General features: G+C 40.4%; 1 protein-coding gene across 4 annotated transcripts in view; it reads left to right on the forward strand.

Moving 5' to 3' along the window:
- LOC117429610 (inactive tyrosine-protein kinase PEAK1-like) overlaps positions 1-14555 on the forward strand; it is a 73588-nt gene extending 59033 nt beyond the window's left edge. For all 4 annotated transcript variants that reach the window (XM_058998456.1, XM_058998457.1, XM_034049327.3 and 1 more), the window contains 3 exons: positions 7384-7595; positions 9910-10622; positions 12063-14555. In XM_058998456.1, coding sequence (XP_058854439.1) covers positions 7384-7595; positions 9910-10622; positions 12063-13244 — 2107 coding nt within the window. In that variant the 3' untranslated portion in view covers positions 13245-14555. The remainder of the gene's footprint in view (positions 1-7383; positions 7596-9909; positions 10623-12062) is intronic.
- Positions 14556-18516: the final 3961 nt, after the last annotated feature.

The following is an 18516-nucleotide window of genomic DNA, read 5'->3' on the forward strand; positions in this document are numbered from 1 at the left end:
TCAGTTGGCAAATCAGAACCTTAAAACCACGTAGTATTTAGTTATACAAGCCATTATGTGACACCAGTGTGGAACATTCGCTATAAAGACACAAATACAATATCACAAAATCATTAATTCAAAACAAACAAGGCAGCTTGTCATGTCATGGCAAGAAATTGACTGTTTTACTCCATTAAAAGAGATATAACCTTGTCTTGACAGAAGGCAACATGACCAACAGTAATTTGTTTACAGTGCTGCCTTCCATTTTATGAACTCCTTTTTTATTTTTTATAAATTTAGTCATTGCCAATTATTTTTTATTATTTTCTCCCCAATTTGGAAATGGCCAATTATTTTTAGGCTTAGCTCACCGCTACCACCCCTGCGCTGACTTGGGAGGGCGAAGACGAACACACGCTGTCCTCCGAAGCGTGTGCCGTCAGCCTACCGCTTTTTTTCACACTGCGGACTCACCATGCAGCCACCCAAGAGCTACAGCGTCAGAGGACAACGCAGCTCTCGGGCAGCTTACAGGCAAGCCTGCAGGCGCCCGGCCAGACTACAGGGGTCGATGGTGCGCAGTGAGCCGAGGACACCCTGGCCGACCTAACCCTCCCTCCCCCTGGGTGGTGCTCGACCAATTGAGCGGCGCCCCCTGGAAGCTTCTGTTCTCGGTCGGCAAAGGAATAGTCTGGACTCAAACTCGCGATGTCCAGACTATAGAGCGCACCCTGCACTCCACGTGGAGCGCCTTTACTTTCTTCAAAATCTCCAGTGCTAGTGCTATTCTGCCATCCTTAACTTACTTGTATATGGAGGCTGTTTGTCTGTCACAGAGAACATTCTTTACCAAAAGTTTAGCACAAAAAAAAAATCTGGATGTTTGAGGCACCCTGCCCTGTTTGGCTTTGGAGTGTCACTTACATGCTTTTTTAAACTGCACTAGATAAAAAACAGAAAATATAAAAGGGAAAATATCTTTTTCAGAAAGTCCACAGCTGTACTGTAGATCCTCTTCTTCCTTTAAAGGAAGGTGGTTTCCATAAACAAGTGAAATCAACACTTACAGTTACTGTTTCTCATATCCAGTCCACTCTTTTGTCCAGTCATATATGGTGCCCAAGGTAATTCTGCACTTTCTATGGCTTCTTGAATGCTTCTTGGTTGTGTTGTTCATGGCATCACACATCACTTTCATTTTTTCTTCTCATTTTCAGAAAAGCTTTGAGACTTTATAGCTGCTTTCATTTCCAGTAAACTCAAAATACGTTGCTTTGCGCCACATATGTCATAGTCACGTTGTATGGTATAATCTTTCATAACTGTTGTACTGCAAATCAGACATATTGCTTTGCCTTCTAAATTATTCATTAAATAAATAATCATCTGACTAACGATTTTGGAATCTTCTGTGTTCTGCCTCCACCTTTTGCTTCTGTGACATCTCCAGCTACTTTTTGGCTACTGATTTAAAATTTTACACAAAGTAAAATAAATAGTTTAAACAAGCCTTTGCTTCGCTGCCCTAATCAAAATTATGTGTTCTGTGCTATTTGATTGGCTATTTTACTGTCTCTGTGAGCTGTGATTGGCTTAATGGGATTGTCACTCATACAATGCAGACTGCACATATTGAATACCTGTGTTATATTGAAGAGGCGGGTTGTTTTAAAGAATAATTTCAAAACGATACAGTACATTTTAGTAACTTTAGTAATTTTAGAAACGAATGGGTGGGCTGCCAAAAATTGCCCCGCGGGCCGTATGTTTGACACCCCTGCTTTAGAGTATTAACTATTTATTTTAAACTGTCATTCAGCTTCAACTATTGATTGTACTCACATAGCACTGCCACCACGATCCATGGAACAATGCCGACAAGGAAGAGAATTGAGGCTACGTCTCATCAATCAATATTTCTCGAGTAAGCAGAACAAAAAGTAAAATCTGCCATTGCACAACATGACACTTATTGTATATGCATTAAAGGAGAAAGGAAAATTGTTTTTTGTTTTTTTTTCTTTTTTTTACATCACACAAGGAATACATGTTAAAATTAAAAGGTAAACATGCAGTTTCACTTTACGTTGCCTCTGCCTGTCCCCTGCTGTGCGCTGTGTCTGTTGATCGCTCATTTTTGATCAATGTAAGCCACCTTCACAATAAGCTACTGACCAAAAAATATGCCTGGACTTTTGCTTTTGGTGTCACGGTGGTCACGGGTAAGTCTCTGACATTATCATGCACATTAAATTATCATTAAATCACAATACATGTAGTGCACATGGTATGGTATGTAAATTAGCCAAATACTGTGCACGTATTTAAATGCGTTCTCTGTTAGTAAATGGGGCAGTAAATTTAGATTTATCGTGCACGTTAGGCTCAGTACTTTACGTGCGTGCTAACTCCAAATTTAGTGCCCTTTCATAAATGAGGCCCCAAGGCCTTATCGGGAACAAATGAGAGTCTGCAGCATCCAGACGAAGGGTGATAGAAAAGGCTGAAGATGGCAAAAGGTGCAACTCACATATACCACTTTAGAAGAGACCAGAACTTTCTTGTTCTTGGTATTATTTTTTCACTAAACCTTCATTACATCAATACCAGAAATCACTTACCGGTCTTACCACCTCACATGTCCCATACATTGTTATTTTCACAGAAGAGTTGCTACTCTCTACCGTGCTATCCTTTATATTCTACTGGGAACCCTTGTAACCTCAAGGTCATGCATCCTCAGGACACTTCACTCCCTAATAGTTCTCCGATCCCAGAATCAGACACACAACATACGTATTGTTTGTCAGCTTGTCTTACTCATACAGCAATGTAAATGTGTCTTAATGGCAGGTTATTTAGGGCCTGTGTTACTACAATTTCCACAGCCACCTGTACTTCTTGCCATTTAACACAAAACCCAAGGGATGTTCATTGAATTGAGCTGTGCTTGCTCAGATGCCATTACAATGATCCTACACAATGACGAGTTTAGCCCTTCAGATCTGGGTTAGTCTGGTTCACTCCACATATGCCATGTTCCATCCTCCTTCCTGCTTTTTAAAGTTCTTCCATGTTCATTAATGGAAGCTTAATCTAACTATGCGGCGCAGTGAGTGATGCACTTTGTATTCACAGACCAACCTTTCTTCTTAGAAATGTTTAGATAGTAATTGTTTCTGATTGAAGTGTTAAGTAATGCACTAGGCGATGGTGTTTGTTTGTGTTTGTATGTTTCAGGTCTAGACCTGACCTTAAGCAACTAGAGTGGTTACTTTCTCATGTGAATCCAGAGCAGGCCCAGGCAAAAACAAGGGCCCTGTGGGGAAAGTGACTAATCACAAATAAGATGCAGCTTTGTTTAAAAAGATCCGCATATTAAAGGTGTAGTGCCCCAGTTCACAGAAGGATAAACTATTTTAACGATGTAGTAAACAGACACCAAGGAAATACACACACTGTGGAAGGGGTTCCTGTGCTTGTGAAATTTGGTTTATGTCAAAAAGAGTTGGGGCCTGTCCTGATTTGTGTTTTTTTTTTTTTTTCTTAGTTTTGAAGCATAACCATATATTAGATGTTTTATACTGTAATTTTGATTTGTATTTCAGTGGCTTGTATTTCTTACTTTACAAGATATGCCAGGCAAGCCTTTCAAAATGTAAAACTTAACCAATATGTCCTGTCACAGTATTTAAAACTGTGTATACAGTACAATTGCTAAATGATTGTCATTTGTATTGCAACAGCTTTACGAAACAGCCTGGGAACAATACTGTGCGTTCTTTTTTTCTAAATGCAATATGTCTAAACAGCATTGGTTCTATTTCCCTGGCTGATCTTGTCATAATGTGTAATAGCAGATTTCAATCTTTCTGAAGATGTAGGACTCTACACTGTAGAGAAGCAGTTGAGTCTCCCATTATAAACATGAAATCCAATCATAATGAAGTAAAACTGCCTTTAGGTGAAGTGAAGAAATATTTTATTAAAATATGTTCAAGTATAAAAAATGGACAGAATGACCATATCAGAGAAGCACTTGTCTATTTATGATGAAACATGTTGTGGGCACACAATACAACCTGTCTAACCTCTACATGCCTCCAGTCTCTATAATTCAGCATGTTTTTTTGGGGGTCCAGACCAAATCCCTATTTAAATGAATGGCGTGATACTCTCTCCGGTCTGGGACCTGTCTATTCTGGAATCCAGCATCATGTTAAAGTCTCTTCTGCCTAAAGTCAATGGGAATCTGACACCAGGTTTAGGTTTAAAACTACTATAAAACTAAAACAAAAAGCTGCATATATACAAACATATCCTGCCTATCTCTGGAAAGAAAATGTGCGCTTATCAAAAAAGCTCAACGTTAACCAAAACCAACAGACAGAGCCAAGTGAAAAATTCCATTTCACAAGGCGAACCGTTTTAGACATTGTGAAACGTAAAAGCAACACAGAGAAAACCCGAATGCCAGTAAAAAGCACCTGAATCCCAAATGCAGGGCCAGTACGAACACGTGAATGTCTTTCTATGGGAATGGTTTAAACAGGCTTGTGCTAATAACAGGTACAGATTAATGGTCTAATGGTAGGAAGTGTAATTCCTGAAATACTTTTAGAATGTGAATAATTATTTCAGATTTGTATTTCCCCACTGAACGACACCTGTCCAAACCCACGTTCCTGTGTCTCCTCACTGCAGTATAATGCATTCAATCAGATAATTTTTTTTTTAAATGTTCAGTTTTATTACTTAAAAAAAAAAAAAAAAAAAATAGTAATGATAATCCACTTATTGTCGTCCAAAGTACTTACTTCCTCTTTTTATCTTATTTCTAACAGTGATTGCAAAGATACAGAAAACCAGTAAAAACAAGGCCTGAATCAAAGTGAAAACCCTAACTTTCAAACTGTTTAAAAACTCAATGAGCTTTATTTGAATGCTTGGTGACTCATTTGTGACGTGTTCTGTAATCTTTTTTTGGTTGGTCACAGAGTGTGGAAGGGGTAGTTTAGTGTTAGTCATGCTGCGTTAGTCATCTGTGGTGTAAGTGCACTGCTGGATCCCAGTATCAATCCCCTCTTTGACTCCCTAATCCAGAGATAGTCCAGAGACTGCCCATTGTTTGAATATTCTGTGCAGAGTAAGTGACTTTCGATGACATATAGTTTTATTGTAAGGCACATTAAAGGATTACGCTGTTGGTAATGATAAAGAACATGAATAATATCACCACATTACCGAAACATTACAGTGTACCATGCTGTAAAATTCAGTTAAAGATCTTATGAGGTTGAATCATTCTTTGATTACTAGGTCAATAACCAGCTCTAACCACTTTATCATACTGCCTTTCTGTCCTTATCTCTATCTACTACACCACACAGCTCGCGTTCATGCTGGGAATGCATAGGATATATCTTGCTAAGGACATTCTTAATCAAACAATATTGAGAAGATGGGGATCTGGATATATAGAGAGGCACTGATGATCGGAATGCCCTCTCTGTTTGTAAATTTCGTATTTATACATTTCTTAATTGCGTGTTCTTATCTGTCTATATGTAACTCTGGATGGATGTAGGTGACTTTTGTTCATGATACTGATAGCTCTAATTTTGTATCTATTCCAGCGGCAAGGGAATTATGTCTCTAAAATACTTGTTCCTTTACTTGTACGTTAACATTTTGCAGAAATCTCAAACTGTGCTTTGATCCAGCAGTGGAATTGTTAACTGATTTCTCTCACAGCTCTTGTTGGCTGATTCCCAGCCCAGGTAAATCAAACAAGAGAGTGATCTCGACATGTAGAGTGAGCTGGGTGTAGCTCTCAGCTTCTAACACTACGAACCTGTCAGGTGTTCTTACCTTCAAAACATGTACAGTTGATTAAAAACAATATTCAGGAAGGCAGCTTTCATGGGGAACTGTGTGAGCCAGTACAGCGGGTAAGCCAGCATTGTACAATGCATATTTTTTTAACTCCCTTTCTTGTGACTTGCGTTGGACTTGTTTTGTTGATTTAATGGGGCGTGTTTGTAGATCAAGCTTGCTGTTTTTTGCGTGGCTGGGAAATCTAGGACTTGAATCTTTTAACATTTTTATGCTTAATTGAGCCCTGAAACTAAAGTGAATAGTGTTCAGTTCTGTCTCTGTATGTGAATAGTAAAGCTTAAACATATCTCTCATAATAACAATGCTGATATTTTTTCTGTAATACATTCCATAGTTAAAGGCTCTCCACTTGTCTGCTTGTCCTGTTGTGTTGAAACTTACTGTAATTGGAACATAAAACACAGTTCCGGATGAGAGGCCCATCAGTGGTTTGTTTGCTGGAATGGTTCAGTATACTATATTGCATGTAAAGTACATTACTGTATTGACACTGCCCTAATTAGACTGCGCCGCCATTGCGGCCTACCATGTTTCATGGTCCTGTAAACCAGTCAAAAGTGTCTATTTTCACTTTAGTTTTGGACGACCCCTAACTGATCCACATGTCTGTCATGTTTATGGTATACAGCACACACATTGATTCTGTCAATAAAGCTCTACCATCTGGCCTTCTCAATGATGTTAACGTTGTGCTTCATGTCAACACTTTATTGACGATTGAAACATGTAATACTAGGGCTAGCTTCAGGGTTTTAGAATCCCGCCACAGTATAAACGGGTGTGTAGCGCGGGTAGGTCGGCTTTTGTTTTGATTAGCTGTGTTTTGACTGTTTTGTGTTTTATTATTTCTTTGTGTACACTGCCGTTTGTGTGTATATGTGCTCGTGTCTATACCATTGTTAGTATAGTCACGTAGTTTCCTACTTGCCTCACTCCACCCTAGGTGCTGCCATTGTTGGTACCCTAGTGGTGGCACCTTGTAATTACATAAAGAACTGCAACAAATAAATAAATCTGCACACCTGAGTGGCAGTGGAAAGCCCACAGCCCCTATTACAGAGTTTATAAAATTATTCTTCAGATCACTTAAATTGAAATTGCTTGTGGTTATATGGACATCTTAAAGTATGTGGTGCTAACAAAATAATTTTTGAATGCTAATTTATATCTAAATTAGTTAAACTTACGTGGACAAGCTCCACTGCACTGTCAAGGTACACTTTTGTGTACGGTCTTTTCCTGCCAACGGTGTTGATGAAAGGAACAACTAAGGGTTTGTTTAAAAATAAGTTTATTTTGTTTGTTTTAGTGCTTGTTTAAAAGCAAAGAAAATAGCCAAACCTTTCTTGTATGCTCTTGTGTAATTTAACCTGTTCTGTTTTTAAGGCTTTGTTGTTGGTTTATACAGTATGTGTTTTAGTATAAATTATAAAACAATATTACAAAAAGGCAGCAACAATAACTTTCCACTACAATGACCATGTATGCTTGTTGTTTCAGCCAATTGCCTGGAGAGCGGAAAGAGGATGACATGCCGACAGTCCCGCAGCCCTGCACAGCACAGCGAGAGGTGCCAGCGAGAGAGGACCCAGGTAGTGGTGCTGTCACTTCAGCATCCGCCAGCGAAGACAGTGTCAGTGTGGAGGAGCGAGATGAGGAGGGGAGTGTATCGCCGGCCTCCAGCATCTGCAGCGCCACCTATAGCAACCTGGGTAAATACAGTGCTAACAACACTTATATACACTATCATGTCCTGTGCTAACAAATGTGTGTTGAAATGAAGTAGAAGCAGCAGACATGATCATCTCTAGTGCTGTATTTAAAATATCTGCTTATTGCCTGCTGCAGTCCTAAACCAGCCCACGTACGCTCCACTTGTGGGTAACACCCAAACAAACCCAGTTAAAAAAAGCAAATCCCAGGGATTGTCTGAAAATAAGACGGCTTTTTACTCAATGCTAATCTATCCAATTTACACCCACAGTATCCACAGTACATTACTATTTCCACTATGCCGTGTTAATAAAAAGGTTTATGAAAGCTAATGAACATACAGTGCCTTGCGAAAGTATTCGGCCCCCTTGAACTTTGCGACCTTTTGCCACATTTCAGGCTTCAAACATAAAGATATGAAACTGTAATTTTTTGTGAAGAATCAACAACAAGTGGGACACAATCATGAAGTGGAACGAAATTTATTGGATATTTCAAACTTTTTTAACAAATAAAAAACTGAAAAATTGGGCGTGCAAAATTATTCAGCCCCTTTACTTTCAGTGCAGCAAACTCTCTCCAGAAGTTCAGTGAGGATCTCTGAATGATCCAATGTTGACCTAAATGACTAATGATGATAAATAGAATCCACCTGTGTGTAATCAAGTCTCCGTATAAATGCACCTGCACTGTGATAGTCTCAGAGGTCCGTTTAAAGCGCAGAGAGCATCATGAAGAACAAGGAACACACCAGGCAGGTCCGAGATACTGTTGTGGAGAAGTTTAAAGCCGGATTTGGATACAAAAAGATTTCCCAAGCTTTAAACATCCCAAGGAGCACTGTGCAAGCGATAATATTGAAATGGAAGGAGTATCAGACCACTGCAAATCTACCAAGACCTGGCCGTCCCTCTAAACTTTCAGCTCATACAAGGAGAAGACTGATCAGAGATGCAGCCAAGAGGCCCATGATCACTCTGGATGAACTGCAGAGATCTACAGCTGAGGTGGGAGACTCTGTCCATAGGACAACAATCAGTCGTATACTGCACAAATCTGGCCTTTATGGAAGAGTGGCAAGAAGAAAGCCATTTCTTAAAGATATCCATAAAAAGTGTCGTTTACAGTTTGCCACAAGCCACCTGGGAGACACACCAAACATGTGGAAGAAGGTGCTCTGGTCAGATGAAACCAAAATCGAACTTTTTGGCAACAATGCAAAACGTTATGTTTGGCGTAAAAGCAACACAGCTCATCACCCTGAACACACCATCCCCACTGTCAAACATGGTGGTGGCAGCATCATGGTTTGGGCCTGCTTTTCTTCAGCAGGGACAGGGAAGATGGTTAAAATTGATGGGAAGATGGATGGAGCCAAATACAGGACCATTCTGGAAGAAAACCTGATGGAGTCTGCAAAAGACCTGAGACTGGGACGGAGATTTGTCTTCCAACAAGACAATGATCCAAAACATAAAACAAAATCTACAATGGAATGGTTCACAAATAAACATATCCAGGTGTTAGAATGGCCAAGTCAAAGTCCAGACCTGAATCCAATTGAGAATCTGTGGAAAGAACTGAAAACTGCTGTTCACAAATGCTCTCCATCCAACCTCACTGAGCTCGAGCTGTTTTGCAAGGAGGAATGGGCAAAAATTTCAGTCTCTCGATGTGCAAAACTGATAGAGACATACCCCAAGCGACTTACAGCTGTAATCGCAGCAAAAGGTGGCGCTACAAAGTATTAACTTAAGGGGGCTGAATAATTTTGCACGCCCAATTTTTCAGTTTTTTATTTGTTAAAAAAGTTTGAAATATCCAATAAATTTCGTTCCACTTCATGATTGTGTCCCACTTGTTGTTGATTCTTCACAAAAAATTACAGTTTCATATCTTTATGTTTGAAGCCTGAAATGTGGCAAAAGGTCGCAAAGTTCAAGGGGGCCGAATACTTTCGCAAGGCACTGTATATACTTATTTTTAGACATACAGATAGTAATGGTGAGAAGGTTTATTCTGTATCTAATCCCACAAATTTACTAAACAGAACTAGAAATACAGTAGCTTGCTCTTGGTATGTGACCAGATGTACAATTTCTTAAATATAAGATTATTTCGAGCAGGCTAAGCAGGTTTTGGGAGTTGATTTCTCCCATAAGATAATATCTGATGCTGAAATAACCCACAAAGCACTATATATATGTGTGTTTCTTTACTGTACGGTACTGTGCTTGAATTGTATGTTTGTAGAGTTTGGGCTTGAAGAGTTGTAAATAATGTTGTTTGCTTCCCATTGTTCCCCTTCTTTAGGCCAATCCAGGGCCAACATGATACCACTGAAGCATCCCAGGAATCCAAAAGGCTCAGATGACACCACTATATTCAGAGACCTGGTAGGATCAGACTCTGGTTCAAAAGTAACACCCCCTCCACTTCCCAAAAAGAAGATACTGCGGGCCAACACAGAGCCATCAAGTGGGGGCAAAGACCCCCCCTCCCTACGGCATATGGGAGAGGCAATTCCAGGGGGCAACAACCTTAGCGTGGCAAACCCTCTGTATGACCTTGACTCGACCTGGGAGACAGCCAGTCAGGGCTCCTCGCTCAGCTCAGAGGCGCGATTGCTAGACCATGAGTCCGGGGACTCATTGGAGCGGCCGCTGGGCACCTTCAACAAAGGACGAGAAAAAAGGGGCTGCCGCAGCACAGAGTCCCTGGCAGGCCAAGACAGGCCAGGGCGAGGTGGATTGCTCAAGCCCCAGAGACAGGCATTGTACAAAGGCATTGATAAGTTGGACGAGGTAGTGGGCCGGATACGGGGGCTTCATACTGACACATTGCGAAAGCTGTCCAACAAGTGCGAGGACCGATTCATGGCTGGACAGAAGGCCCACCTCCGATTTGGCACAGACTGTTGGTCTGACTTCCGACTCACTACTGGCAAACCCTGCTGCGTGGCTGGAGATGCCATCTATTACACAGCATCATATGCCAAGGACCCCCTCATCAACTACGCCATTAAGGTAAGGGCAGCAGTGCTTCTAACATTAGTAGTTATTTGTATTCTGGCCGTCCTTGTTCTAACTGATGAGCCTTCATGTCAAAGTCTTGCTAAATATAAGTGTCCAACTGAATTACAAATCCCCTATTGTCCACGCTTAATTTTGGCATTTCTTTATAGTACTGGGACAAATATCTGAATATTCGAACAAGCATTTTTTTACATGTATTCGAAGGCTCCGCCGTGTCCTCTTGAAATTACATAATTGTTCGAAATTTACCAGTTTACCACCTTGCCAGAATTTGTGCAAAAATGCTGCTTTAGGTTTGGGAAGCATGTCAGAATCGGGATACAGATGCAGGAACGTCACTCAGAAATGCCTGATGCTTTCCAGTACTGGCACAACTTGCAGAAGAAATGTTTATGTTGGTTGGTTGGTTGTTTGTTTTATACTGTGATGCTGTTTTCCATTATGTGGAATGTAATAAACAAGAACCAAAACAGTGAGTTTTATTTTCATTATACAACACCCCCTTTTCCACGTCTATTTTATTTGAAGTGTTTATTCAAGTTTATTTTGACAGTTTTTTTTATTTTCTTGTTCAGCTTTTATATACAACAAATAAAATGCATGTCATGCAGTAACCTTCAGTAGCCCCTAACCCACACCAGGAAATACTGAAACCCATTTTATAAAAAGTTAAATGGTTACTGAAGAGATGAATAGCCAGCGCATCCACTTGATGAAGTGAATTGTTTTTGTTTCTGTTTATTGGAATTAGCTTAGCATTAGCATTACACGTATATATCTCAGCAGGTACTGTATAGGTACTGTATACTGTATAGTATGTATGCTAAAATTATTACATTATATGTGATTTCTTTTAGAAAAAAAACAATAGCTCAACATTGTGACACAAATGAAACCTAAATAATTTTTAGGTTTTTAAAAGTACTTGCTAAAATGAATAATTTGGTAGTTTGGACTGACCAAGCCACTGCAAATTGGTGACTCCCACCTCAGGGTCACTGGAATCAGATACGATAAGTATTTAAGTGAAACCTTGCAGGATCCCCAAAGGCTTATAAAAATGAAGCGTCTGACCTCACTCAGTCATTCGATGCTAGTACATGAAGCTCAGAGACAATGGGAAGAACCCTAGGGAATCGCTTGTTATTTTAGTGGGTCATTTACCCACAATCTAGGGAAGATAATGTAACTGGATCCCGCACTAGCCATGTAGTAATGCTGAGCATTGCCTATCTATTCAGAGATATGTATGCGGTCTGGGTGTGGTGGAATAGACAATGAAGTTATTAGATTAAATGCTTGCAATTTAGGAAAAAGAGCAGTGTGCTATGCATCTCTGCAAATAATTCTTTCATCACGTTACACAATCTTAAAGTTACTGGTGGTCTTAGCAACAACAATTTTAACCTTGTCTTCATTTTCTCTCATCAGATCTGTAAGAGCAAGGTGAAGGAGACCCAGCAGCAGTTCTTCCACAGCCTGGCTGTGCGGCAGAGTCTGGCTATGCATTTCAACATCCAGCAGGACTGCGGGCACTTCTTGGCAGATGTGCCTGTCCGTCTATTGCCTTGGGAGGAAGCTAGGTCCCCAGAGGAAGAAGATGAGGGTAGAGGAAAGAAAAAGAAAACCACAGAGACAACCACAACAAACCACCAGCCCGAAGTGCTGAAACCGCTTCAGACAGGCCACTCCCAGACCATAGGCAACTCTGGCAAACTGTGCAGCCGAGTGGTGGTCATCACCCGGGAGGTGCCCTACCAGACTGTGGCAGATTTTGTGCGGGAGGGGGCAACCCGCCATGAGAGGAACCCAGATCTTTATGAGCGTCAAGTGTGTCTGCTGCTGCTGCAGCTCTGCTCTGGGCTGGAACACATGAAGCCCCATCACGTCACGCACTGTGACCTGCGGCTGGAGAACCTTCTCCTCGTGCACTGCCAGCCGGGTAATCCCTGGAACTTCGAAGTCCTGGAGCCTAACAACAACAGCAGCGCTGGCACCAGCACCCCTGCCATCAACTCAGCCTGCCCAGCACGGCTTATCATTAGCAACTTCTCGCAGGCTAAGCAGAAGAGGCAGATGATCGACCCAGACATTTTGCGCGACCAGTCTCGACTCGCTCCCGAGATAATCACGGCAACCCAATACAAGAAATGTGACGAGTTCCAGACAGGTATCCTGATCTATGAAATGCTGCACCAGCCCAACCCCTTCGAGGAGTGTCCTGAGCTGAAGGAGAGAGAGTACACGCAGGCAGACCTTCCTCCTGTCCCCCGGCGCTCACTCTACTCCCACGGCCTGCAGCAGCTGGCTAGGCTGCTCCTGACTGCCAACCCCACGGAGCGCATCCTTATCTCAGAGGCACGGGCGTGTCTGCAGTGTTTGCTGTGGGGCCCGCGCGAGGACCTCTTCCAGTCACTGAACACCAGCCACAGGGAGGCCACACTGCAGAACTGGCTGGACCTCAAGCGGACGCTGCTGATGATCAAGTTTGCTGAGCGCTCATTGGACGCTGACTGTGCGGTCAGCTTAGAGGATTGGCTGTGCTGTCAGTACCTGGCCTTTGCTACCACAGACTTACTGGGACGCATTGTCAAGATCATGCAGCTTCATTAACTCAGTGGCTTACCCCCCACCCCCCTGCATACAGTATTTTCCCCTCTTGCTTATATTCTCATACCTTTTTTCACGTTTAGTTTTATTGCTGCCACATTAAAAAGATGTGCATGTGGAATAGTGTTCTCCATATCTCAGAAAATCCACACCTATCGCCAAATATGCTACAAATGTTTTTTTGCAAAGTATCAATTTTAAAAATGCAAATGAGCTGTGCCCTTTACTCAATTACAGGTTTGGAATGAGCAGAGCTCATATGTCCAGATTGGGGGATTGATTTTAAAAGCTGGCACTGTAACTGGTTTTGTAGCAGGTTTGACAAAACTCAGGTACAGATGTACACTTTCCTGTTGGTAGAAAAAATATGCCTTTTCAGGAGTTTTTTTTACTCCATGAATGATTTTTCTTTTTATGATCTCAACATTTAGACATCTTACCACAGGCTTCTCTGCGTGTGTTCTTTTTTTAATGATAATTTTAGTAACAAAGTGTTGCTACACAGTGAATCCACAGTAATCATACATCACTATGCTTGTACTGATAACCACAGTAGCACTACTGTGCTGTTAAAAAAAGACGTATTGTACAACAATGGCTATAGTGGCACTATAATCATGATTTATTATAAGCAATTGTGTTGGTCAGAGCATCTCTTACTTTGGGGGGGACTTCTGTTCTGGATATATGTGCAATTCTTGTAAATTTTTCAACTTTGTAAATGGCAGTATTTAAATGTGTATGAACTTTATTCTGTTATATCCACCTCTTGTAGTGTTTGTTAATATCATTTAAATTTTGGCACATACTGAAGTGGAAGCAGAATGGCTCTCCGCATGGGAATGTTTGTCATCACTTTGAACACAACTCTGGGAAGCTGCCTGTTTCTTTCATTTATTTGTCTTGACAAACACACCCTGTTTATTGCCACTCTGGATGTATGCATCAGGGACTGCACACTATTATTATTTGTTTGTTTGATGGTTTGGACTGATGCAAAGATGTGTTCCTGTGTATGTGATATTCCCAATATGTTGCTGCTTCGATCTCTACTGCTAAACAGTATTTACTTTCTAAAAGTGAATTGGAGTTTGTTTATGCTGATTTGAATTTTGAATTCCCATGTTAAGACTGTTTGCTAGCGACATGTGTCCATCGTTTCCTAAAGTTAGCACTCTGTCCTTTAGCAAGGGCAGGGATTTGCAAAGTCACCACTGCAAGCATGATCCGCAGAAAGAGGCTGAAGGGAACAACTTGGGTTAAAACCATATTAAAACGTCTCATCACCTATCCTATTAAATACAATCACTGACACTTTGTGTAGTTATTTACTTTGGAAGAAAATGCATTTCTAATTCTTCTTTTGGGTACCCAGAATGTAACATTATTTTTGTAGAATTGCGGTGTCATCATACCAGAATGTCTGTCTTGATTTTAGAAAAGCGTGTTTAAATGTAGAATGCCTGCAAGGGGTAAGTAAGCCAGTACTATTGTGCTCCCAGACAACATTTAAAAAAGACACTTTCTGATCTTATATAGTTGAATTACAAATCTTATAACGCTTATCACACAGCATCAAAACAAATCACACAAGGGCTAATGAAAAAAAAGTATTCTAACCAAAGAAAGCTACATCAGTGCATCACCACGATTTGTCAAAAATGCAAGTGCTTCTTAGTTATATGGTGGTGTATAGGCTGCATATATACACCTCCATGCTATTGCAGATAAAAACACTGATATATCACAAGGGAGCCGTGTAACCCAATCAATAATGCTTTGCTTGTGGGCTCTTCAGTTGATGGTGTCAAATCCTGCTGTTGGAAAGTATTTGAATTCGGTATTACTCTGAACTGATTTTGTTTTCCCCCCACGAAGTCTCTGTCCATCATTACTCCAAAAAAAATGAAGCAGGGATTACTGATGGTTGCATTGGCTGAGGGAGGAGTGGTAGCCCAAACTCCAGCGACTTCGGTGTCCATATATGATTGGGGAAAAAAGATTGACTCAATTTATTATTTTGAAGTACATTTTGTGTAGTTCTTTGTATAGCAGATTTCTGTATTTTAGGGACAGTATCTTGGCACATAGTCTGTGTTGTCCCTTCCTTTTCCAGATTGTGGGCACATGTAGCCTAGACGTCCTGTATAGGTCACTGGAGGTCAACACCACCATGCAATTCCGATAATAATAACCGTAATATTACACTAGTGAATACCCTTATTTAAGCACCAGGTGGCACCAAGTGTGAAGTAAATTTCCCATTGGAGTCAAAGATAGACACTTTGTATTTAGAACAAACTTTACTGTCACAGTGTGGTAACTATCCCAGCTACATCTTTGTTTTATGTTATTCACATGAAAACGTAAGTAAACCTACAGGTGAGACCCATGAATACTTCTTGTAGGGTCCAGTATTCATATTGTCTACGACCATACATCATAAGTTTATTACTTGAACAAGCAGTGCAGTGTTAGTGATGAACTGACAAGAGAAAATGACTGCAATTGAATTGAGTGTAACACCCAGGTGAATCCCTTGAACCAGTCCCTTACAAGGTAAACACAATAATCAAGGTTAATAGAAGAGAAATAAGACGTGTCGAGAAGTGTCGGCTTCTCTGGTTGATGTCATCATACTTTACAATCTACTGTACACAAGCACCCCTCATCACAATAATCACAAAAATATATATTCAAATAATAATGCCAATTTACAATGTGATGGTGGTTTGAGGAAACACAGCACATGTTTTACAAACAAGGATTCTGTAGTGTATATCTCCTCCACAGTAACAATTGGGCTCCCAATCATTGCCTTTTAATTAAATCGGCCAAATTATACATGCATAAAAATCCATTTTTAAACATGGATCTTTCTAGATTAAATTCACAGTGGCAGTTTTCTTTCATATGTTCACCACAACACTGTAAACTGGCCAAAAATGGGTCGTCTTCCAGGTCCCAGTCTGGCTGGAAGGAGGTTGAAAGCTATTCTACACACGTAATTCAGTGGAATGGCAATAATCACTTTCAGTGACTTCACAGCCTGCTTCAGCCCATCCAGTGTGTTCCATCAGATGTATTTCAGTCTCTGTCTCCCCCTGCTGGTTCTGTGGAGAAGCACATTTACATTTCTGAAGTGGAATTGCCACAGGATTTAATAGTACGTTATGATTTTGCTGTGTATAAGCCACTTTGGAATATAAATGATAACATGATCATCATTGGAGATTGTTTTATCCCCAAAGGGTTCGGATCGGGTTTTAAATTTAGACCCGAGCAGACCTCTAGTCTACAGTGTTACAAGGAGGCCTATGTGTATGCGCTCAGTGGTGAGGTAATTTGCGATTTATAACACATCTGAGCGGCATACATTTCTCACACTTGGTTGTGGTTTGTAGACACTACAGTGTGAAAGCAATCATGTAAAATAATCTTCTCCAAGTGCCATTCTTTTGTAAACAGTATTTATATGCTATAAAGAGTGCTCAAATTAACTGCACAGATAATATAATACATTTTGTGCCCACCTCCCCTGACACTGATATTTTCGTCAGGACATTCCTCCTTTTGTCATCACTCAAAAATCTTTTCTTAGCACCAGGTAGTTTGATTGAATCACTATTTTAACTGCTCTATATTGGCAGGGAATAGTAAGTTTTGAATCCGCTATACACTAGGGTTCCCGCCTGGCTGGTTTATTTACTGTTTTGCCGGTTCCCGTTGAAAGGATTTAATGTGATGTTGATGATTTTTTTTTTTAAAATAAAATTATTATTATTATTATTATTATTATTATTATTATTATTATTATTATTATTTGTAGTAGTTATTTGTATCGTATTAATAACATGGATGTGAAAATATTATTACATTAAGTGTTTATGTAATATTAAGCAGTGTACATTTTAAAATAAACTAAGTGCTGGTTGGATTAAAAACCTGGACCGTTGGGTATCTCCAAGGACCAGAGATGAGAGCCCCTCCCTTAAGCAACGACATAGCACACCCGCTGGGAAGTCTCACTCTTTGACCTGGAAATCTCACTCTTTGGGGCTGGAAGTCTCTCTCTTTGGGATAGTCAGCCCTTGGCATCTCTGTATTACGTTGTCCCAGTGCTAATGCTAAGCATTGCAGCACCTGATCATGACGCCAAGTGAAGCGACCCTGGCTCAGAGCCACCTTACATCCTGTAAGAATGTGTTTCAGGGTCAGGGCTGGCTCAAGGCTCCTGCAGGGGGCCCCAGAGGCCCTAAACTTCACAGGTGAAAAATCAGTTCATTTTCTGTGTGAAAATGAATCATCCCCATGATCTATGCGGGCAGTGCTCAGAAAAGTTTTGATGTTTAGGGCTGTAATCTCAGAATACAGATGTCCTATAGAAGCACACAGGGAGGCATGGTTCTATGGACACTAATAAGAACAGGCTAGAAGAAATTAAAGATGCTGCCACTGCCGTCTGTTTTATTTTCTTGGTGTTTTGTGAAGGGCTTTGAGATGCCATGGCATGATAAGGCACAATATAAATTGAAGTTGTTGTTGTCTAAATCTGTATAAGAATGCACAGTTTCAAACGCCAGTTTCGTTAGTGCCTCTGCTGTATGTACATGATTGCTAGACATACTGCAGATTTAGTAGGTCAAGCTATCGGACCTCCAAACGGTGGGGGTAAATAAAAAGGGGGTGTATACTGCAACTCTGAAGCACGGAGGTACCAAATTAAACCTTTTTAAATTTTTATTTTCAGCTCTTGATTTGAACTTTTCAATATGTTTACCAAATCAAATCCAACAAACATCAGTGCAGTATTTAAACCTGCTATTGTTTATTTCTTTCTTAAAGTATGCTACTTTATGCTACTTTAAGAAAGAAATAAACAATAGCAGATATAATCGACCTACAGTAGATAAACATTATATAAATAAGTAACATATTGGGAAATGGATTACTCCCTTCGAATAGGATTCCCACTGAGAAAATCAGTTTCCCCTTTATTCCTTTCTGCCCTTCCGTTGTTGCAACTGCAGTCAAGTTGTTTGATTTCTACAAGTCACCCGAACCAAGTGACTACATGTGTTATTGTTGTGATTGCTGTATCGCCACTGACATACCAAAAATGATTCTACAAAATAAAAAAAATGTAACTTAATTTGCTTATCTTAAGTTAAATAGATAGATTGGACGCAATAGGACACAGAGGAAGCAGCCTTTAGCCTATATGATTGAAAAACATGATTCAGAGGGTGTGTAATAGAACAGAGGGCTCCTTTTA

Source organism: Acipenser ruthenus, chromosome 24, assembly GCF_902713425.1.
Source record: "Acipenser ruthenus chromosome 24, fAciRut3.2 maternal haplotype, whole genome shotgun sequence".
Classification (NCBI taxonomy): domain Eukaryota; kingdom Metazoa; phylum Chordata; class Actinopteri; order Acipenseriformes; family Acipenseridae; genus Acipenser; species Acipenser ruthenus.